Source organism: Petaurus breviceps, unplaced genomic scaffold, assembly GCF_028583685.1.
Source record: "Petaurus breviceps papuanus isolate PSGF00001 unplaced genomic scaffold, PetGlider_PUasm1.0 173, whole genome shotgun sequence".
Classification (NCBI taxonomy): Eukaryota; Metazoa; Chordata; class Mammalia; order Diprotodontia; family Petauridae; genus Petaurus; species Petaurus breviceps.
In genome coordinates, this window is record NW_027185759.1 from 10719856 (window position 1) to 10744268 (window position 24413).

General features: G+C 46.6%; 1 protein-coding gene across 1 annotated transcript in view; it reads right to left on the bottom strand.

Moving 5' to 3' along the window:
• Positions 1–260: 260 nt before the first annotated feature.
• The window catches only part of LOC138157598 (rootletin-like), a 91791-nt gene continuing 67638 nt past the window's right edge, over positions 261–24413 (bottom strand). Inside the window, exons 21-25 of the mRNA XM_069083221.1 lie at positions 20529–20649; positions 18844–19007; positions 10820–11260; positions 3699–3848; positions 261–1077 (exon numbers count right to left, since the gene is read on the bottom strand). Of these exons, the coding sequence (XP_068939322.1) occupies positions 841–1077; positions 3699–3848; positions 10820–11260; positions 18844–19007; positions 20529–20649 (1113 nt within the window). The 3' untranslated portion in view covers positions 261–840. The remainder of the gene's footprint in view (positions 1078–3698; positions 3849–10819; positions 11261–18843; positions 19008–20528; positions 20650–24413) is intronic.

Consider the following 24413-nt stretch of genomic DNA (forward strand, 5'->3'; position numbering starts at 1 on the left):
ACAATACTCCAGCTGGCATCTGACCAGGGGAGAGGGACTTACATATCCTTAGTCCTGGAGGCAGGAATTCCACCTGGGACATTACCACTTGTGTAACTACCTAAATTCCTCCCTGGCCTTTTGCTTTGTCCTCTGTAAGGTGAGATCATTCACTGACGTTTCTTCTTGTTAGAAGGTGATAACCCCATGATCCTTCTCACTGATGCTCAGATCAGATGAATTTTTGTGGCTGCCCCAACACAGAGCTATTGAAATCCCAGATCCTACCCAAATATCTGAACACCCACCATGGCCTCCTTCAGAAACCTCACTCACAAGAAGGTGCTGAAGTAAGATATCTTCATGGAAGGCTGAATTGCAAAGACAGATTTTATAGTACATTTGACAGACAGTATCTTAGGTGAACCTCACAACAACCCTGTGAGGTAGGTGCTGCAGGTGTTATCTGCACTTGACAGCTGAGGAAACTGAGGTCAGATGGTTTGCCCAGAACTATACAGCTGGAGGGAGCAGGCAGAATTGTAATTCCGGTCTTCCTGACTCCAAGACAAGTACTTTTTCTACAGCCCCACACTATGATGCCTTTTCCTCTAAAGAGAAAGGACAGATCAGGAGCCAGAAAATCTGGCTTCTCTGACCCTTAGTTTCCTCATTTGTAAAGTGGGGACAATGCCTCCTTCCCAAGGAGGTTGTAAACTTCAGTCCCATGAGATAAGAGCTGCTAGAGTCCCGCGGGTCAGGATGGCCACACTGCACTGAGGCCACCCTACCGTGGCTCTGACCTATGCTCCTTGGCAGGTTGGGCCACAGAATTGCATGAGTTCCCACCTAGATCTTGTCTCATAGGAGCCTTCCTGTCTCTGCTTTCCTCGATACCTTACAGAGGGTTCTCTTCAGAGCATAGTTGTCCTTCTCCAGCTGGACAGCAGATCGCTCCATTTCCTTGTGCTCTCTCTCCAGATGACTCAGAGCTCTCTGCAGGGTGGAGATTTTCTCCTGCAGGGCGTGATTCTCCCTCTGGAACTTCTGGGCTGAGGCTATGGCCTCTTCCTTGCTTTGTCTCTGTCTGTGCACAATCTGGGACAGAGAAGAGAGAAATTCCAGCACAGACCCTCTTGGAAGGAAGGACCCATCCCCTCCAGCCTCTCCTGGGGGACCATGGACAAGTCACCTTCACCTTCTTTTTTTCCCAGCACTTAGTACAGAGGCTGGCACATAGTAGGTGCCTAATAAATGCTTGTTGCCGTTGATGATGATATCAATAATATTCTTTTGGGCCTCAGTTTTCTGTAAAATGCAGTGGTTGAATTGGATGGTCTATAAGATTCTTTCAGCTCCAAATCTATGATCTTAGGAAAGTTGTAGGGATTTTGGGTTGGTTGTTTTTTGACCTTGTGGGGTACATTTGCAATTGTCCCCATTTTATAGATGAGGAAATGGAGGCACAAAAACTTAAAATGACTTGCCCAAGTTACACAGTTACTAAGGTTCTAAGGTAGGAGTTAAACTCATTTCTTCCGGATTTCACATCCAGTATTCTCTCAGCCACTGAACCACATTGCCTCCCAGGATCCCCAGGCTTTGCACACCTGGACTCTTCAGAAACCTGGCCCCTGGTTGCTTTGCTAGCTTCTCATACCTTAGTACCCCTCTGCAATCCAGGGACACCAGCCTCTTGGCTTTCCCTTGAACAAGACTGTCCATCTCCAACTCTGACATCCTCTCTGGCTCTCCCCAGCCTGGAGCTCCCTCCTTCATCTCTACTTCCTGGCTTCCCTGGCTCCCTGCAAGTTCCAGCGGAATTCTCACCTTTGCAAGAGACTTAGCCTAGTCTTCCCTGATTCCCTGAGAATATCTTCATTTTATTCTGTCTCTGCAGGATCTATAGCATGCCCAGCTGCTCACATGTTGTGTTCACCATTGGCTGGGAGCTCTCTGATGAAAGGGACTGTTTTTGTCTTTCCTATACTCCCCAATGCTTAGCACAATCTCTGGCCCATAGTGGGCACTTAAGAAATGAATGGTGGGCTTCATCCTTGGGATTCCTGCTTATGACCTCCCATGACTCATGCCTGGAAGATCTCCCCAATCCTACGAAGGGATGTCTCTGATTATCTGTATCTATAAACCCATATGTATATGTGCGTATGTATATACGTGTATACATACATACATATATGTATATTTTGTCGTTGTTGCTGAGTTATTTTCAGTCCTGTCTAACTTTCTGTGGCCCCATTTGGCATTCTCTTGGCAGAGATACTGGAGGAGTTTGCTCTTTCCTTCTCCAGTTCATTTTATAGATGAGGAAACTGAGGCAAACAGGGCTCAGTGGTTCAGGGTTCAGCCCAGGGTCACACAGCTAGTAATTATCTGAGGCTGGATTTGAACCCAGATCTTCCTGATTCCAGGCCTGGCTGATAGTGTATTAACTCATTAGTCACTGGGCAAAGTTGTCATGCTTGCAGTAGCAGCACTTATAGTAGCGTTCATTGATCTAACTGTATACAAGTTATAGGATCAGTTTTAGGGCTGAAAAGGATCTTTGATGCCAACAAGTCCAGGTTCCCTCATATTACAGATTGGGAAACCGAGGCATAAAGAGGTTAGATTATTTGCTCAGCGTCTCACAGCAAAGACATATCTGAGGCAGGAATAAAACTCAGTCTTCCTGACTTTACATTCACCCCCATATTTGTTACATCAAAGCCTCTGCCCATGGGTTCCAACGAATGTTCTAGAGCTCTTCTTCTAGGTTTTGTAACTTGTTGTGGGCTCCTGCACAGTCCACCTGCCACGTCTCTGTCATTGGATCATTTGGTTAGAGTGGGAAGTGATCCAAGGGGCCACTGAAGGCAGTGCCCGAATCTCATGTCTCAGGGAAGGTGACTGACTTACTTAAAGTTACACTCAGTAGCAAAGGTTGGACTTGAACCTAGATCTTCTGATTCTGGGTTCAATATCCTTTCCTCTACAACAAAACATGACAACACCCAACTTCTTCTCCTGGGATTGGTGGCCTTGATGGTTTTTTGTTTTTTTGCCACTTACCACACACAGACTTTCACATGTAATACCTTGTAGCCCCTTTCTACCCACTGTGCCCTGCTGCCCCCGGGGCCACAGGCCATTCAGGTTCTTCTGAGATAATGGTGTTCTGTGATACTCAAGCATGCCATATCATAGAGTTCAGCAGCACATTCAACAAAAATGAATATTGCCCCCATAGCTGTGATTCCTGATTCAGATAAGCATTCTTTGGGCATTCAGATTTATACCCTGTGTCTGTATGTCTAAGATCTTTGGGAAATGATGTAACCAAAATGAATGGTTTGTGGAGGTCTCCTTTGGAGTGCCTCAGGGATCCCATACTATTTACTATTTCTGTCAGTGTCTTGGAGGAAAGGAGGGCTGGCATGCTCATCACATCCGCAGATTACACAAGGCTGGGAGGGACAGCCAGTGCCACAGCTGATGGTCAGAACACAAAGGATTTCAATGGGCATGGGAGGCGTGATGAAGTTTAACAGAGGATAAGCACAGCTCCCATGATGCTCAGAGGGAGAAGCAGGGTCTCTTTTCCCCTTTTCTCTCCTTTTCTCTCCTTCTGCCTGTTTCGTTGCTTTTCCTCTACCCCAGGCCCCTTTCCTGTGTTGGTTCCCTTCAGTCACATCTTCCTTGTCCTTCTCCCTCCTTACCTTCTGCAGATGCTCCAGCTGCCCTTCCAGGTCCTGGCACCTCATCTCCAGCTGGGCCAGCTGGTTCTCCAGGCGCTTCCCTCTTTCTGCCAGGCTATGGCTGTGTCTCTTGCTGTCACACAGAGCTTGGCGGGCAGAGTCCAGATGTTCCTATGGAGGAAATCAATGTAAATGCCGTAATTGTACTTCAGCTTATAACAAATCTGGTTCTTGGGAACATGGGAAGATAGAGGGCACGGAGATGGTAATTTCCCTTCACCCTCAGACCTCAGCTGTCCTGGGGGTCACTAAGCAGGTGGCTTGGTGAATAGAAAGCTAGCTCAGAGTCCAGCTCCAAGCCTGTCTCAGGAATTTAGTAGTTAAGGAGCCAAGTTGACAAATATTTTTCAGGCATCTTCAATGTGCCAAGCACTGTGGTAAGTGCTGGGTATATGGTGCCCTCTTCGACCTCACAGTCTGGTCTTTTAAAAAATGAGGGGGTTGGGCTCTGTTCCACAAAAGTCCTATCCACTTCAGAAGCTATGATCCTATGCAAGATTCCTTGGCACAAGATGAATGTCTATAGAAATGACAAAATAATGAAGAGGATGGTGTCAGAGAAACCTGGGAAGAGTTGTATGAACTGATGCAGAATGAAGTGAGCAGAACCAGGAAGACAATTTCTACAATGACACCAATATTGTAAAGATAAACAACTTTGAAAACTTGGGAACTCTGATAAACACAATTATCAATCACAATTCCAGAGGACTTGTGATGGAACATACCACCCACCCACTGATAAAGAATGATGGACTCAGAGGCAGATTGAGACATATTTTTTTGGACATGGCTAATGTGGGGATTGGTTTTGCTTGATTATAGATATGATTGTAATGAGGGCTTTGTTTTTCTTGTTTTCTCAATGGGGGTGAGAGTGGGGAGGTGGGAGGTAGAGAAAATGAAGCTTCATTTGAAAAGAAAATAAAATTTAATATAAAAAGCAATGGAATAATAACTTCTAAATATTGATGCCCAATATACTGGAATCTTAATGCTGAACTTTGGGTTATCCCAATGCCCTGGGGGGGAGGGGAGACAGAAAAATGCAGGCAAGTCAAAGCTCAGCTCATTAAATTTTATAACGTGATGATTCATCCAAATTGAGGAAACCACGGACTGGGCTGGAAACATAGTCTAATTAAGACTGAATGGCTCTTCAGAATAGGTTTTGTGTTATGCATGGGGGAGACACAGGGATCATGGGCACCTGTGTACATTTAGGCAGAATGGACTGATGTTGCCATTTGGGGCATCCTCTTTAATATCAAGATTTGAAATATGAATAGAGACCTGTGGCTCTGGCTGGTGGTCTTCTAGTTCTAATTGGAGACCCTAGGTGAAAGGTCCCTGAGGACATTGCATCCCCAGCTCCAAGCACAGTGCTTGGTACACAGTAGGAGCTAAGTCAATGCTTATTGATGAGATGATTGATTATGTAGATATGTGTGTATGTGTATGATGCTTTCAGATTTGCAAAGCAGCTTCCACACTTGATCTTATTTGATCCTCATAACAATCCTGGGAAGTATTGCTGTGTGTACAAAAGCATTTCTTATATTTCTGGACACTAATAACAGGGCATCCAAACTTTCTGGATCATGTGCCACTATGAGTAAAAAAATCTGGCTATTTGTCCCCAATATTGTCTAGTGATTTTATGATCAAATATTATTTCCTCTTTATGTCATCCTTTCCCAGTAACTATTTTTCTATATATTTTATATGTTGAATAATAATAATTAACAACATTAGCTTGCATTCCTACCGTGCCTCGAGTCTTGCAAAGTACTTTCCACGAGTTTTCTCATTTGCTCCTCACAACTGCCCTGGGAGGCATTGGTCTGGGAGCCCTGGCTAATGAGTGCCTGACTGAGTGAAAAGCGAGTATGAAGTGCTTGCTATGGGCTGAGATCTTCACTAAGCCCTGGGAAGAAAGCTGCTGTCTTCAGGGAGCTTTCATTCTAGAGAAGACGATACCATGCACGAAAAGAATCCATTAAGCTCCTGCTGCGTGGCAGGCAATGAAAAAGAAGCAGGAGAGATGGGAGTTGGCCAGGAGCTGGGGTACTCACCTTCCCCGCTAACTCCCAAGATAAGACAGAGGGGGAGGGAGGCCACTGGTGGCAGCGTGAGGTGGGTGCTCAGTGTCCCTCTCTCCAGCCGTTTCTCTTTGGCCTCTTCCTCCCCGCCCCCCTCCTCCTTCCTCCCCTTCCCCTCCTCCTCTTCTTCTTCCGCTTGAGGCAGAGTAGGGTTAGAAGGCTGGGAGTGGGGGAGGGCAGGGCACCAAGATTTAATGAAGAGATGAAGTGATTTGGAGAAGTTGGATCAGACTAGTCTGAAGGGGGAAGCTGCTTGATTTGGGGAAAACTGAGGTCACGACTTTGGCACGGGGTCTGCTCACACAAACCTGGCATGTATAATCTTTCATACCCTGGAGGGCAATTAAGTCAATCCACACCATTCTCTGTCCTCAACTAAGTAACACCAGGTGCTCTGGGCTTTCTGCTGAAGGCAGCAAACGTTGCTTGCCGAGAGTGTGGGATCGCAGCTCGCCTTTATTTGTCTCCCTCTTAATAGGGAAGGCAGAGGGGGTGCGATGGAACGAACTATTCCCTGGCCGAGGGAGTCCTTGGCTCGCAATGACATTTGCTGACTATTGGGAGCTCCAATGGGTCGTGTGACTTTTTGAGGTCCAGGTTATCTCATCTAGAAAATAGGTCCCTTGAGAAGCAAAGTGACACGGCTGGCCTTGGAGCCAGAACACTTGGGTTCAAGGCTTGTCTCGGATACATCATAAAGACAAGTTACATTCAGAGCCAAGGTAAGAAATAGCGCCGGCCTCGGAGAGGAGCGGCTCCGGTCTCACCTCTCACTATTGGTTCCTGGGTCCCCTCCCTGAACCTCAGTTTCCCCCCTCCAATAGGAGGGGGAGGGACTGGATGAGATGGCTTCTGATCGAGGGTTAAAAAGTGGGAGTGCCTTTTCCAGGTAGCTGAGGCAGGATTCGAATACAGACGTTCCTGGCTTTCAGTTCACTACACTCTGCCCTGGGCTGCACTGGCTTTCAGACAATGCCTCACATACATACTAGCTGCTCGTCCTGTAACCTCACGGCCATAAGCGGCTCTTGGAGTTCTGGATGGGCGGCTGACTGGCATGGGAGTCCAAGCCCCAAATGTACATAAATGTGTGCCTTGGCTCCGCATCTCCTCATTGATACAGTCTGCCCATCCTGTGAGATGCACATACAATACATACATGCCCACATCTGCCATACGTGTACACACATGTCACGCCCACTGACAAAATTAGCTGATCCCATTCTATGATTCTGCGAAAAAAGAGGCAAGAAGTGTCTTTCGTGGCCCTTCCACTCGGCTTTTTAATGCCCTCGTCTAACTTTCCTGGGGTCCAGGTACCTAACACCTGTCAGACTGCACTCACCCCATCCATCTACAGCCCACTCAGATCTGTCCATTTTCCTCTTCCCTCCAAATCAAACAATTCTCTCAAAGACTAGAATCTTCTCACTTTTCAGATGACTCTAGTTGGGGGCGAATGTTTGGTAATGGGAGGAGGATTGGAGATTGCGCTTCTCACCCCCAGCCTCAGCCCTAGCTCCAATCAGCTGTGAGGCATTGATTAATTGTAGTATTAGCCTAGAGAAGAAAAAGACGCAGAGAAAAAATGTAAAGGTCTGGCATTGGATTTTCTGTTGTGTGGCTTTAGAGAACTAGAAAGAAGTTACAGAGAGGCTGATTTGGGATTAATAAAAGGGAGAAACTTCCCAACAGCCGGAGCTATCCCAAGTGAAATTGGCTGTTTTAGGATCTTATGAAATGCTTATTGCTGGAGACCTTCAAGTGGGACTGGGTGGCGGTTCAGCAGGTGTACAGGTCAGTCGTGAGTTAAATTAGATGGCCTCTGGGGTGCTTTTCACTTCTGAGACTCAGTGATTCAGGAAATCTCTGATTCTGAGAGTCTAACTTTGTGATTCGAATTCTGAGGTTCTGTAATGCTCCCATTGGGAGGTACCATGCTTTGGCAATCCTGGGATTCTTCACATCTCCTCTTATGGCAGGCATGTGAGCCATGTTTCTGAAGTCTCTGTTTCTGAGAGTTTGGTATTCGGAGTCCTAACACTTTGGGAGTCTGAGATCTCCTGACCCTCCCACTCCATTTGTGGGCTCTTGTGATTTGAAAATTCTAGAATGTTGATGTTCTTTGATTTGGAGATTCTGGGATAATTCTGAGATTTTGCAACTGATTCTGAGATTTTGTCCCTGATTCTGGAATCCTGTTGGAGAATTCTGGCAGTCTTTATTCCCAAGGTTTTGTGATGCTTGGAATCTGGATCCTGGGATTCTGATTCAGAGATAGAATCAGGGATGATTCTGACAGTGACATTTGGAGATGTGATGTCACTTGACTTTTAGACTTGGGGATTCTGGTGCAGTGAATAGAGCATTGGCCCTGGAATCAGGAGGACCTGAGTTCAGATCCGGCCTCAGACACTTGACACACTTACTAGCCGTGTGCCTTTGGGCAGGTCACTTAACCCCAATTGCCCTCCAAAAAAGCAAAAAAAAAAAAAAGAAAAAAAGACCTGGGGATTCTGAAATACCTTGGATTCTTTTGCTTCTGTGGTCCTGGGATTCTGATTTGGGGACCATGCATCTGCATAGCTCAGTGATTCTCATTCTAAGATGCTGAGAGCCTGGGAGCATGATATCCTGGGGTTTGGAGATTATAATTTGGGGATTTATTCTGAGACTCTGGGATTGTGCTTCTAAAGTTCTGGGTCCCAGATGAGTTAAGAGCACATTACCCAGATGACTGCCTTTAGCTCCTTTGCAAGCCTTTGTGCCTGTCTGGTTCAGGAAAACAAAGACTGGGGCTGCTTGGAGACCCCCTTCCATACTGTTTCACTCCCTTTGCTTCAGGCAGTGGCTTTACTGTAGCTGTCTGTACCTGACCTTCCCCCTTCAGCCTCTGGGTGGTCCTCCGGATCTGGACTGTGCTCCCTACTTGCCACCACCTTGGAGAAGCCCTGGACACCGGCAGAGCAGAGCTCAAGGGCCCTATCTGTATAGACAAGTACTTTCACACCCCCAATGTTGTCCTCATCTCCTTCCCCGTTACTCTGAATATATTTCCTTCATTCTTTTTCTGTGCTTCTTCAGACACATGTGCACCCCTCCTCTCAGCAGTCCTTGAAGGCAGGAGTGGTTTCATTTTTGTCTTTAGATTCCCAGGGTCCAGTACAGGGCCAGGCATACAGTAGGCTCTTAATTAACGCTTGTTAAGTTAAGCTGCATTGAAGGTCTTGTGTACATATTGGCAACATATTTAGCTAATTTAGGGAATGTAGCCAAGGCATTTTCTTGGTCAGTCAGTAAGCATCTATTAAGCACTTTCTGTGGACCAGGTTGGTACACAGTAAGTTCTGGGGATACTAAGACAGGCCAAAAACCCTGCCTTTAAGGTTCTTATGTTAGAAGTGGAAGACACGTACAACTATGTACGTACAAGACATAGGCAGTGAGTGTAATTGGAAGCTGTTTTAGAGGGAATAGGCTGGCAGTGGGGCATGGGTGGGGGAGGAGGGGTGGGAAAGACCTGTAGAAGGTTGGATTTGAGCTGAGTATTGAGGAAAACTGGGGAATTTGGGTTAGGGAGCAGTGAGGTTAGAGCAGGAGGTATGGGGACAGCTCTCCTGCCCTTTTTCTCCCCACATGCGTAACTATGGAAAATAAAGTGTCGCCCTAAGAGATATGAACTAAGGAGCAATGGGTAGGGTTGGGATCTGGAACCAGACTGTCATAAAGGGAAAAGAAAGGTAACAGGCCAATGGGCCTGCAGAAAGTGAGCAGTGGCAGCAGCAGAAGAGAGATATTTGGGGAGGTTTTTCTTTGCCTCCATCTTGCTTTAAGGAGATGGCGTTAAAATACTGGTAGGTAATGTGATGGAAGAAGTCCTAACACAGCTATATAGAATGGCCTGGGGAACAAGAGGGATCCATGGAGAGATTCCCAACTTGTGCTTACCCTCCCTCTTCAAGAAGCAGAGGGTGGAGAGTCATTCTGGACCAGGGAGCCCTTGTCCTTGGTCAGGACTGTCAGTGAGCAGGGATTTGCATGTATCTTTGGGCCTGATACCTAGTTATTTTATTTATTTTATTTTATTTTATCTTTGCCTTTTGGAGGGTAGTTGGGGTTAAGTAACTTGCCCAAGGTTACATGGCTAGTTTTTTTGTGTTGCATCTGAGGTCGGATCTGAACTCAGGTCCTCCTGACTCCAGGGCTGGCACTTTAATCACTCTACTACCTAGTTATTTTTAATAAAATCCTAGAATACTATGAATTGCTTGCTGGGAAGTAGGGAGTCAGTCTCTGTATCCTTGTAGGTGCCAAACATTCAGCGTCCCAGGGTTCCTGAGTGGTAGAGAACCCTGAGACAAGAGACCCAGACCTATTGGGTCATGAGAAACTCCATGAAATGAGGGTAGCACTGGAAATACAGTATTGTAATCTGAACCCAGTGTGTCTCAATGAGCCCCCAAATCACTCACAATGCAGGCAGAATGCGGTCTTTAAGAACCTGAGGGTGCCTCAACAGCAACTGTGCTCCCCAGTCTGTCCTTCTGTGTTAGCAGCAGCACAGGTCTACCCTGACTCACAAAGGAGCCGTGGTACCCACCTCCTGTCCCTGCCCCCCACCTCCTCTCCCCTGCTGGCCTGGGATCCCAGCTGCCTTGAGAACTCAGTCCCAGCCCCATTTGTGGCAGGAAGGCTTTCCTGGCCGCCCCGGCCCCCCCCCCCATCTTCTGGTGCCTCCCCTCCCCCTCACCAAGGCCACCTTCTATCTCCTCTGTGTCTTCTCTCTACCTGTTGGTAGAAGTAGAAGCATCTCGAAGGCAGGATGTGCGGTTTTTGTTTTCCTCTGTGTCCCCAGGACCCAGTACAATGTTTGGCACATTGTGGACACTTAGTGAATGCTCACGATTGGCTGACGCAGCAGGCAGCCTCAGCCTGGGTGCCCTGTGCTGTGCCCTGACCAATCACGAGATGGTCCCTCACCTGCAGCAGCCGCCTGTCGCCTTCGGCAGCTGCCAGCACCTGGCGGAGCTGGGTCACGTCCTCCTGGAGGCTGCAGGAGCCGCTGGTAGCATCTGCCAGGGCCTGGGTGAGGCTCTGCACTCGCTCCTTGAGGTGCCCCTCTGCTTCCTCGCTCCTTGCCAGCTCGTGGCTCAGATGGTCGAGCTCCTGCTGCCGGGAGGCCAGTCTGGCCGTGCTCTCCTCCAGCTGGGCCCTAAGCCCCTGCACCTGCTCCCGATAGGCCTGGACCTCTACGTCCCGGGTGCTCAGACTCCTCTGGGCCCGCTGAAGGTGCTCTTGGGTGGCCTGGTGGCCCAGCTCCAGCTTGGCGGCCCGGCACTCGGAGGCCTCCAGGGCCTCCTTGAGTTTCCATTTTTCTGAGTCCAGTTTGGCCTCTTTGGCCTTCATTCTGCTGACCTTCTCCTGTGAGGTAAAGAGGGTCACTGCATGAGGCGTCCTGCATGGGACCTGGGCTCCTGGCAGGGGCTACCCAGCCCTCCCCTCACTCTTGGATATCTTTCCTTCCTGACCCAGGCTCTGCTGGCAGACTCTGGCTCCTGTCTCCTGTGCCTGGAGGTGCACGGGAAGCAGAGGCCATTGAAGGGAAAACATGGCGCCCAGAAGCAATGACAAAGAGACAGAGGAGATGTTATAGGGCATGACAAGACCCTCAAGCTGGAAGGAACTGGGCCCAGGCTCCTGCTGAGGCCAAGTAGGGATGAACTCATGTTCACAGAATCAAAGGACTGGAAGGGACCTTGGGAGCCTTTAGGCCAACACACACCTGGCCAGGAATCCTTACAACTTACTTGGCAAGCTGTCATCCAGCTTGTGCCTAAAGACATTTGGGGAGAGAGAATTCATGCTGCTTCCTGAAGCATCAGTCTGCCTCTCCACTCTGTGGGAGCTAGTGTGGGACAGTAGAACAAGTCTAGGGCCTGGGTTAGAATCTCACCCCTGATGCCTCCAGCTTTATCACCAAGGGCAAGCGCTTCCCCAAGGCTTTGGTCTCCTTGTCTCCAAAATGCCCTGATAGCCTCTGAGGTCCCTTCCAGTCCTAGATCTTTGACCTGTGGTCCTGGGAGCTTCAACCCCTTACCCCTGGGTCTGCCCTCTGAGATAAAGCAGAACGAGCTCACAATGTGATGGGAGAAATGGATAGGCCCCAAAGTTAGTCAGCCAAAAAGCATCTGTGAGCATCGACCATATGTTAGTGATTGTGCTGGAAGAGGGAATACATTCTAGCTGGGTGCACCTCCATAAGGAGGTGTCTACAAGACATACCCAGAGAAGACGAGGGGTGATCTGAAGGAGGAGGTACCAGCAGCCAGAGAACTGGGGAAAGGCCTCTTTCAGCTGAGTCCCGAAGGGGGCAAGAAGAACCAAGAGGAACCAAGAGGGGAGATGCACCTGAGCCAGGTGAGCCTCCCATATTTCCTTCATCTGTTTCACAAACACGGAGTGCCAGGCTTAGGGCCTGCTTCTCAGTATTTGGGTAGAAATTTTAATTCACTGTACTAACTCCCACCACTGACAGAAATGCCCTGGCACTTTTGGGTAGTTTAGGGGAGTTACCCCCATCATGGAACCCCAGCTTCCCTGATTACTCATTTCTTTGCTATCACAAAGATCTCTCGTAGGTTTAAATCTTATCCTAATTCAGGCATTAACTTATCCATTAGAATATGTGAAGACCACATGAATCTAAGGAGGGAAATAGAGAATTTGAATAGCAATAGTACCAGGACCCCCTACTTTAAGACTTTCTGCATAGTGTCCTTCTTGAGGCCTATGACCAGCCTCAATTAACCAGTCAGTCAAGCCTATAAAGCAAATGAATGAAAAGAAGTAGGTAGATTGGTAAAGCAAAACACAGACTTAATTTGGAGTGCTAGGACCAGAGTTCAAATCCTACCTCCCCTTATTGCTGGATGACCTGGGGCATTGTTTTCCTCCTGGGCCTCACTTTCCTTATTTGTAAAGTGAGGGGGCTGGACCAGATGGTCTCCCAGGTCCATTCTAGTTCTGAGTCTGAGATGCCTTAAGTCCATAATGATGTGTATTTGAAAAGGCTCCAGGCATATTCCAGGTCTTAGGAGGGTAGACCTAGGGCTAGAAGGAACCTGAGAAGGCATTTTATTCAGCTCTCCATGTTAAAGATGGGGAAACTGAGATTCAGGGAATGAAATGACTTGGTCAAAGTCACCCATCCTATCAGAGCTCTGGCGCTGGAAGGGGTCTCGAAGGTCATCTATCTAGTATGTCTCTTTCCTTGTACAAGAGGGGCATGACTTGCCCAGGGTCACAGCTGATACCTGCGGGTGACAGCAAGTAAAGCTTAGATTCAAACCCACCACATTCAGGGTTCTGTTCCCTGATCTTCAAGCGGTTGGGATTTTGGGGGCAAGTATAGCTGACGGTTACATAGTTTACAAAGGCTACATAGTTACAAGGTTCATATGAAGTGCCCACCAGAAATTATACACTAGAGCCCCCTTAAACCTGTTAGAGGGGACCCCTACTGGGTTCCTTGAAAACCACCTAATAGGATCCAATAGTAAAGAAATGTTTCACCTGTGTTGCTAAAACATGCCACAGATTCCCACGGATTCAGGTCTGTTTATGTTTGTATTCAAAGCTTTGTTAAGGGACTATGGCTTCACTTTGCTTCAGTAGAAATAATATTAATGATTTGTCTTAATAGAATAATACTGAGAATGTTTTGCTTGAACCCAAATAATACTGGGAATGATTTGCCTTAATAAGAATAATACTGGGAATGTTTTGCTTCAGTAGACACAATACTAAAGACATTGTACCCCTTAGAAACATGTTCTGTTGCCAGCAATCACATTGTCTATAAAATTATGTCTAACAGAAAGCTCGATGCTGTCTTTCGGTCTGAGAGGCAGTCCCAGCCAGTTAATAAACACTCCTATCAAATTATAATTGGCTTAGCTGTCCTGTTTGATCTCGGTGTCCATTACACATAAAGCACTTTAGGCACACTGTCTCACTTACTCCAGGATTGGGATAACTGGGAAGCAGGTTCTCAAGTGATTATTGTCCTCATTTTACATAGGAGAGTAAACTAAAACTCAAATAAAGTGTCCTGACCATATCCCCAAAGCCAGGTAGCTAGTGAGATACTAGGAGCTTCTGCCTTGCATCTAAGAGTACAGGCTCTGTGAATTGCTTAACCCCCTTGCCCTTTCCATCTCCAATCACACAAAATCAATGCCTCCCCTCCTCTGACTTACTCTGAGGTGAGAAACAGCCATTCCCGAATCCCCCCTCCCCTAGGTACTCCCCACTGCCAATATTACCACGAAGGGTAGAAAAGGGGAGTCAATCATAGCATGTCATAGATGCCGAGACCTTGAAGGGACCTGAAAGATCTATTTCAATCTCCTCCATTCACACACAAGGAAACTGAGTCCTAAGGAGGCCAAGTTCCTGTTGAGAAACCTTCAGTTCTTCCACAATGGTCTAGCTCTGCTGGGCAACACTGCATTCCAAGAAAGCCAGGAAGTGGGATAAGTGCAAAGGCTACTTCTTATTCTAAGAAAATATTCATCTTTTAAAATCACCACTGAAGGCATGATCAGAGTTGAATTCATGTTAGCACTTTTAAGTTCTTGCAAAATACTTTATCAATGTTATATCGTTCTATCCTGATCCCGTGAAGAGTGATTCTCCCTTCAAAGGACAATTGTCTAAAGAGATCAGTATGGATCCACAGAGAACTCACTACTTATATTAAAAAAAAAAGCTCTGCTGGGGGAAGGACTCCTGGGAAAACTCAAATGTATTCTGGCTGGAAATAGCTTTAGACTAGCTCTTACACCACCCACCACAATTAACTACAAACGAATAAATGATTTAAATTTGAAAGGTCTTACCACAAAAAAGTTAAGAGATCAGAAGGTGGTACTTTTCAGAATTATAGTTGGGGAAGAGTTCATAACCAAATGAGGGATAGAGTTTATAACAAAGGACAAAACAAGCAATGTCGATAAGATAAAATTGAAATACTTTTTCAAGATTAAAATTAATGCAACTAGAAGAATAAGAAAAGCTTAAGTGGGAAACATTTTCATATTGAATTTCTCAGTTAAAAGATTGTTAGCCAAGATACATGAGGGAATAAAAATATGAAGCCATGCTGTTTGGCCAATTTATAAAATGATCAAAGGACATAAACTGTTTTCAGAAGAATTGCCAAGTCATAAACACCCATAGGAAAGAATGCTTCAGATAATGAATCCTAGAGAAATGCTAATTAAAAGAACTCTGCAGTTTCACTTCCTATCCATCCAATTGATAAAAATGATAAAAGATGGTGGTAGTGATGGTTGGGCTACAGAAAGATAGCACCACCACTATCCTCTTGGTGGGATTTGCTATTAGGTCTGACCATTTTGTAAAACACTTTAAATTATGGCGACAAAATTAAGCTCTTCAAACCTTTTGATGATAGACTGGAGAGATACTCGAAGGAATTTAAAGACAGAAAGGGTGGTCCCATGCATAACAAAATATTAGTTGTGGGGGCAAAAAAGTGAAACCAGAGTGGGTGCCTATTGATTGGGGATTGGCTGTGGAATAGTAACAGACAATGGGAAAGAACCATGTGAGAGATCTAGGAAGACACTGAAAGTCTCATGTGAATGAATGCAGAGCAGAAAGTACAGGGCCAGGAGAGCAAGAATTATGGCCACCGTGACTTCTGGAGCATTGCATTCACTTCCCTGCATCACAGATTTTGTTGGACTTGGAGAAGTAGCAAGAAGCTGTAGTGGTTAGGGCTTGGAGTCAGGATGGTCTGGGTTCAAATCCCATCTCAGACATTTACTAGATGTGTGACTCTGAACAAGTCAACATCTCTGTGCCTCAGTTCTCTGATCTGTCAAATGATAGGCTGGTCATGATGGCCTTTATGGTCTCTGCTGGCTCCATGGATCCACAAGGCAGCAAAATGTCCCCAAGAGGGCGAGCAGATGGCGAAAGGTCTGGAGATCTGCTCCACAGGTAGGGACTCAAAGAACTGGGGAGAAGAGCAGCCTTGGGGGGTTGGCATTAAGGCTCAGTCATGAAGAGCAATCGGATTTGCTCTGCTTAACCTCAAGGGGCAGAACTGAGAAAAATGACTGGAAGTTGTAGAAAGGCAAACTTAGGCTTGAGGTCAGGAAAAACTGACTAATGAGGAGAGCTGTCCAAAGTGGAATGGGCCTCCTCAAGAGGTCAGCAGGCACCCCCTCTGCTGGTACCCTTTCCCCTCCCAGGCACCTCATTCCCTCCTAAGCACCCCACCCTCTCTGCTTGTACCCCTCCCCCTGCCAGGCATCCCTTCTGCTGGCACCCCTCCCCCTTCCAGGTACTCCCTCTTCTGGCATCCTTTCCTCTCCCAGGCACCCCATCCCCTCCTAAGCACCTCACCCCTCTCCTGCACCCCTTTCCCTCCATCGGCCCCCCTCCCCCTCCAAGGCACCCTCTCTGCTGGCACCCCTCCCCCTCCCAGGCATCCCTTCCTCTCCTTAGCACCCCTCCCCCTCTCATCTCACTGGAATTCTTCAAACAAAGCCTGAATGACTGATTGCTTGCCAGGTCTACTAGAGAGGGGATTCCTGTTCAGGTGTGGGTTAGACTACATGATTGTTGAGGTTCCTGCCAACTCCAGGATTTTGAGGTAGATAGATATTACAGGCATTACTATTGCTATTTGACAAAAAGGAAACTGAGGCCTGGGCTCTTACCACTGCACCATGCTGCCTATCCTAGGGAGAACTATAAATATCTTTGACTGTATTATCTTTGTCGTTTCTCCTGTGACTATGTGACCTCAGTGCAGCTCTGGGGGGAGGGGGGCAAGAGGGAACAGGCTCCCTCTTTCTCTTTGCCTACACATGGTGTGATTGAGCTGGCCAGAGCTGGTCCTGCGTGAGTGCCTTTACTGCTGGCCCCTGTGTGTGGCAAGGATACCCAGCGTGCTCTGACATGTGTCTGATGGCACGGGGGCAGCCCCGTCTATGTTCTTGTGTTTGGGGAGTGCTTTGCCCAATTTGACATCCCTGGGCTTGTTGCTGTATTGTTAGCTGATTTAATTCCCAGGGTAGCCCTGGAAACGGGAGAGATTTACTTTCAAACAAGAATTTGACTGTTTGCATAGCACAGCCTCTCATTTAATTAGAGAAATATGGTTTTAATTAACTTTCCCTTGACAAATATCCTGGCTTATATGAAGGGGGGAGAGGAGGAGAAATCAGTTTGCAAAACTGAAGGAAGTTGTGTAAATTTCTTTTAAAAAGTTCTGGAGAACCCCAAGAACGGCCAAAGACCTCCATTCTTGGCAGCTTCAATTTTCATTCCTGGTGAAGTGGGCACAGCAAACCAAAGAATGGGCAAAAAGTGTTCTGGAGTCATGGATCTTGCATAACAAAGATATAAATTACCTGATTTTTTTTTAATAAAATCATAGAGAAACGTGGAACCACAAAGACCAATTAGTCTAAATCCTCTCAATTTTCAAATGAGGAAACGGAGTCCCAGCGTGGTGAAGCTACTTGTCCTAGGTCACTTAGGGGTTAGAGGCAGGACTGGAACTAGGATCCAGATCTCCTGGCATCTGCTCCAGGATGGATCACATGGCCTCCTGGCCTCTACATTCCTCCCAATTTGCCTTTTGTCAGAAGGAGTGCTGCTATGTGTCAAGGCCCAGCCTGGCCTCTGCTGCTGGTTGGGGGTGGAAGGGAAAAACTGGTGTGATGTCTGGAGTTGGAGTCAGAGTTCTGGTCTAGGCAGGAAGTTCTGAGAGGGGATCATGAGAAAGAGGGGCCACATAGGATGGGTGTTTACAAGTCAAGGCAAAATCTTCCATTGGGATTCAGGCCATAGAGCACAGAAAGGGAAACATCCCACCTTTGTGCTGTGTCATAGTAGAGAAAGACCTTCATTTGCTCAAGGATGTCTGGGATCCATGTAAAAGAAAGACCTCAGTTTCCCTTGCTGACCATGGCCTAGCCTTGGGTTCATCTGGGTGTGTGGATCATGGATGCAAAATGAATGAACTTCCAGCTTAGGCCGGGGTATCCTGTGTTGGGGATGACACAAAGGAGATTCCTTCTGGCTAGGGGGTGGAGTGTATGATCACTGAGGTGCCTTTTAACTCTCAAAATCTATCATGGGTTTGGTAGACGATACTTGAATGGAATGGAGGCTTTGGACATGACCCTAAGGACCTGATGCCAACGTGGGAAGCAGTGTGCCTCTGGGCTTGAGTTCAAGTCCCTGTTCCACCCTCTGACTATCTGTGTAATACTGGACAAACCTCCTTGGGCCTCCATTTCCTCATTCGTAAAAGAAGAGATTGGAAAAAGCTTCCAGCCTGAGATCTGCGGTCTTGGGATTCTCTTCAAGGAGAAGGTGACTCATTTGTCAGGTTTCTTCTAGGAAGATTCCTGCTCAGTTTGGACTGAGATGGATGTGGGCATGTATGTGGTCCTGGTCCTGGTACTTTGGAGGACCTCAGTCACTGCTTATGGACTTGGGTTGAGTTTTGTCTAGCCCCCTTGTTTCATGGATGAGGAAACTGAAGCTCACAGGGGGAAGGAATTTGCTCAGGTTCACGCAGGGAAGACCTTCCTTGGGGCTGGGAGTCTCTGCCTACAATCTGTTGCTCTAACCACTACCCCACTCTTCCTCCTGTGGGCAACTTTGCGATTCTGCCAGATTTGCAGCAGGGGGCGTTGAGGTCCCCGGTGATCTACCTCTCTTCCCCAAGGGACCTGGAAAAAGTGTTTTTCTTTTAATGTTCAGGGCCTCTCTTTCTACTAGAGTTAGCCTCAGCTCCTCAGAAGGTATGAGGGGCTGCAGCAGGCTTTCCTCTAGAATTCTCTTGTACGGCAGATGCCCCCACATCCATGGAAAGGAGGAAGGCTTGGTTCCAGGTGCCTCGAAATGTCTGGGCTCGGCTCCTCCTCTCCCAGCCCCACATGGGCCCCACCTACCTGCAGGCTTCTTTTCTCCTCCTCTTGTGTGTGGATGCTGTGTTCCAGCAGTGACACCTGCTCTGAGCACTCCTGATTCTTCCTTTCCACCTGCCAGATGGTCTTCTCTTGCAGCATCAAGGCAGCTTGGGCACTGTTGAGGCGCCCATCGGCCCCTCGCTTACCTATTTTGTTACAGAGAAGGAGGGATACTGACCTCTCATCCCAAACCCCCCGCCCCCACTCTTTTGTGTTTGTAAGATTCCTGGCTCCCTAGAAAGCAGAGACCTGGCCACAGTCTCCCACTGTTCCAGAGACTTTCTTTACCAGGTTAGAACCATGAGTGAGAGTCTTGAATGATACTATGTATCACTCAGCCAAGCACTGATTAGGCATCTACTGTGTTCTAGGCACCAGAGGAGAAACAAAGGCAGAAATGAAGGAATCCCTGAACACATCCCAAACAATTCATCATGCCATCTCCCTGCACCTCACCCCAGACCAAATTACCTCCAAATTACCCTGTTTGTTGAGAGCTCACTGTCCTTATTTCTGTCACTCACATTTGTCACCTTGGGGGCATCCTTGAGCCTTCCTTCTCCCTCACCCCAAAGGGTTGCCAAGCCCTGTTGATTCTCTCTTTAGGAGATCTCTTTTCTGCACTCAGATCACTCCCTTAGTTCAGACCCTTGCCTGGACTATTGCACGAGTCTCCTCATCAATCTCCTTGCCTTATCGGTCCCCTTTCCAAAGAAGCCTTCCCACAGCTGCCGAAGGCCTAAGATATGGCTCTGATCATGTCACTTCCTTGCTCAGGAATCTTTCACAGTTTCCTAATTCCTCTCTCTCTATCTTCTCCATCACTTCTGGGAAGTGAAGAACTGAAGAAAATAATGGGAAGATTTTGGTTTCTTCTTTTTCTTTTTTTCAAAAAGCTGGCTGACTTGTTGCTATCCAAGTTCAATGTGGGGTCTCCAGACTCCTGGCCCTTGCAGAGACTGTCTCCATTCCCATAATGTACCCCTCTCGCCACTGACCCCTAGAATTCTGAGCTTCCTTCATAGCTCATCTCAGGGGGCTGTCTGATCTATGCAAAATCTCTCCTGGATCCTGCCAGGTAGCTCTCCCATCTTCCCTCTTGAATGACCCTGGATCCCCTTATCTGTGTACAAACTCCTTGAGGAAAAGCACTGCTTGAATTATGCCTTCCTATCCCCATTGCCCAATATAATGCCTTATATGTAGCCAGCATTTACTGCAACTTTTGAATTACATTGAATATATCAGGTGAAGTGTTGGCAATTCCAGGACTGCCTTATGTCCCCTAATGTCATAGAAACGAGTTTTATAATAACTTCTTTGGGGGCAGGCTAATGGCAGCATCTCATCTTTGAGGGTGACAAGTCTCTCTTTTCTTAAAGTGTTTATGTACCCCTATTCTTGGTTCAAAAGAAAAATAAACTTGGGGCTTCTTGCCCAAGAGGATCATTAGAGTAAGCCCTGCCCCCGCCCCCTTCTGCTCCCTAACTGCAGCAGGCTGAGCTCCCTGATTTCCAGCTCCAGCAGTGCCTTCATTTCCCATCTGTTTGCTCCTCAGCTCTCCTGCTGCCCTGTCCACAATGTGCTTTGCAATAAATCTTGCTTTTTTGCAGCAGATGAGACCATGAATTGGGTCTCTGGAGAAGAGAGATGAATGGATGACTGGCCTTCCTCAGCATCTGTCAGAGCCTTTTGCAGCTGCAGGATGCGAGTCTTGCTCTGGTCCAGGTCAGCCTTCAGTTCCGTCAGCTGACAGCTCAGGTTCACTACCTGGATCTGGGACTCGTCCTGGGAGGAGAGAAAAGCAGAGCATAAGGACAAGGGAAGAAGAAGCAACTGCCAGAATGCCAGCTTCCAGGCTCAACGGAAGCACAATGACAGAGACAGGATCTTAGGTGGTGAGAGAGGGGACTGGAATGAGAGTCATAGACCTGGATTCAAGTCCTGCCCCCGTAACTTCCTGGCTTCTCAGTACTAGGCAAACCATCTAACAAATCTGGGTGCCGTGTCACAGAATCACAGGACGTGAAGGTTGAGTTCACTGGTCATTTAGTGCAAATTGTGCATAGAGGGAATCTCTCCAATTACAGCGTTGATGAAAACATCCCAGGAGAGAGAAGCCCATCCTTCTAGAGGCAGCACACCCCACTTCGGGACAAACTGAAATCAGTCCCTTTGCACATTCTCCTTCTGGCTCTCTGCTCTCTGGGGCCAAAGAGAACTAATCAGGGCTTTCTCTGCTCGATCGACCTTTAAATACTTGAAGACAATAATCAAGTGCTACCCATCTCCCCCCTCACCCTTCACTTTACTAGTCGAATCACATGACATTAATTTTAAGGTCTTTCATCATCCTGGTTGCCCTTCTCTGGGCATTCCCTAGCTGTGCTACCCAGAATTGATCACAATCCCCCAGAAGAGGTCTGACAAGGGCAGAGTGCAGTGGTTCGCCAACCTCCCTATTACTGGAAGTGAAGACTCTCCTGGTGCAGCCCATATCCTATGGCAGACACACATTGTGTTGGTGGTCCACTAAAACACCCAGATCTTTTTTAGAATAGCAGTTATCTCCTTATGCCTTCCCCATGTTGGGAAATGGGTTGTTTTCCGTTCAGCTATAAGACTTTACATTGATCCCTATTGAATTTCATCTTATTAGTGCTCTTGCCTTTCAAATCCTTATGGATTCAGAAATTTTCATCCACTGTGTTTGCCACTTCTCCCATCTTTCACTCATCTAAAAATTTGATGAACATGCCAACCATGCTTTTACCCGAGTCTTCATTAAAAATGCTGTACAGCATAGGATGAAGCATAGACCCCTGAGGGACTCTCCTGGAGACCTCCTGCCATGATGAGATTGACCCATTAACAACTACTCTTTGAGGCCAACCATCCAGGTGGTTCTGAAGCCATCTAACTGAATTACTATTTATTCCACATCCTTCCATCTTATTCATAAGAACAAACATGAGACGCTTTGCTAAAAGCTCTGACAAAAGTTAGGTAAACTGCATGCATAGCACCTCCTAGTTTAATAATCCTGTCAAAAAAGGAAATGAGGTTAATTTGGCATGATCTGACTGGCTCTTTGTAAGTTTACCAACCATCTTTTAATGATTTTTCCTAGAATTGTCCAAGGAATCAGCACCAAGCACATTGGTTAAGAGTCTGCCAGCTCCATTATTTCTATCCTTAAGCATAAAATGAGGAAGTTGAACTAGATGACCCCTAAGGGCTGTTTCAGCTTGAAATCTATTAGAAATGGGATTTGAACCCCTGTCTTTGGCTCCCGAGTCAGCACCTTGGCCAGTATACCATGCTACCTGGGGATAGACATTCCTATCTTTTCAGACTGAATGCAATCTCATTGTTGACTGGTTAGATCAAAGGTCAAAGAAAATGCTAAATCAGAGGGACAAAGATGAAAGAACATAGCCTGAGATTACTTTAACTCTGACACGATTTATTTAAATAAACTGTTGCTACTTTAAATCAAGAAATGGATAAAAGAAAAGACATTGACTTTGGTTCTCACTATTCCTTAGTTTAACCAACACAAAATGGTTGTCACAACCAAATGAACCTGGAAACTGTCCCAGTAAACACTTGAGTTCCTTACCAAAGAAAGAGGAATAGCAGCTGAGGACAACAATGATTTAGAGTCATATAGTCATCCAGTGATGCTATATAGCTGAGAATTATGGAATACCATTGTTTTTGATGAACTGAAATTATAAGTAACTGAAAGGACAAAGGAAAGATACATGTTGGGAACAAGCAAAGTGCCACATCTTGTCACAGGTAAGTTACTTGAGAAAAATGATCTATAAAGGACACCTAAAGAACATGTATGACTAGTAAGGAAATAGGTTAGTTGTAGGCAGAATGAGAGATATGGAGGGCCAGCCTGAGCACCGTACTGGTATCCTTCAAATGCTAACAGAACTGGGGAAAATATCTTGTATTCTGGGTAGGTTTTCTTTGGAAGATTTTTTTCAAGTAATCGAGAGTCATATATATAGAGAAGGCATATAGGGGTTCCTATTTGCCATGGTGGGAGGTTGAGTACCTGTAATGATAAGATCACAAATTCTAATTCTGTCTATAAAGATAACTTAAAATGAGGACACAGGAATAATATGAGAGAGAGAATGTATAGTGCTGGATGGTGGATCCAACTGTGGAACCAAGACACCCTGAGTTAAAACTTTGCTTTGGCCATATATTGGCCAAGTGGCAATCCTCTCTCTAAGACCAGGAGAAGCACCAGTATGTGCTGTTGGTGTGGTGACCTGTACCCATATAATGATAGATCTAGACAAAAAACAGTTGAACAAATAAAACAGGGCCATACACTTCAGGACTTCAACATCCATGGTTTCATGATGGGCATTCCCTTCAGAGACGAAGACTGCCACCCCTCTGTCTCTTAGTCAATAGTCTTTGAGAGTTGCTGTGGCTGAGAAATCCATCCCACCTGGTGGTGATTCTCTGAACCTTGGCTGCCTCTCAGATCCAGTCCATCACCAGGTCTATACTCAAAGCCTTTCTAGCCCAGCAGAACCTGCCAGAGCTTGCTCTCTGAGCTGGCATAGATGTTAAAAATCCAGGGTCATGATGAGGCCTTGTAAAAGGCTCCAGCGGAGGACAAGGTGCCATAGGGAAGGTGCCAAAGGAGTGGTACAGACAACACATGGTAGAGGAGGTTCAGAGGAGGAGATCTCCTTGGGGCCTGTGTGGTCAGGAGAGGCTTCATGAGAACAAAGGAGGAGCTTAAGAGAGAAGAATTTCAACAGGTTGAGATGTGGATGGATTACATTCCAGGCCAATTCATGGTGGCAGAAGAACACAGAATCAGGCTGGAGAATGCTAGAAGTCCAGCCTGGCTAGAATACAGAGCCTGTGAAAGGATTAGCAAATGGGTGGTGGTCTGTTAAAGGCATAGAAGGTTCAGTTAGAAAAGTAGCTTGGAGCCAGGTGAGGAAGGGTCTTCCATGTCCAGCTAAGTAGTTTCTACTTTCTTCTAGAGATATTAGGGAGTTGCTGAAGGTTTGTTTGTTGATGTTGTTTTAAGCAGGAGAATGACATGCTAAGACCTGTGTCCTATTTTGGCACAAGATTATTTTGGAAACTACGGGGAAGAAGGGTTGGAGAGGGGAGAAAATGTGAGGTGGGGAGATAGCAGTAGTCCAAGGAAAAGGTGACAAGGTGTAGCAGCAAGCACCCCAGTGTCTCCAGGGTGGCTGCCAACACAGGTTCTTAGATCTGCTTTGTTAAAGGAAAGCAACTCAAAATGGGTTAACAAGCTTACTTTAATCAGTCAAACATGTATCGTTTACCTAGTTCAGGGGAAAAAGGTCAGCACCCCAAACTTCAGAATATACAGACAGAATTATCAAGACAGAGAAATAGATCAAGTAGACAGGTTTCCAAACTGTCCAACCATTACATCCATACCAAGTCAACATTTGGGTTTTTCAAAGCTGGGGGACTCTCAACAATGGCTTCCCAGAGTTTCATCTGATCAAATCACAGAACACTTCTCAAAG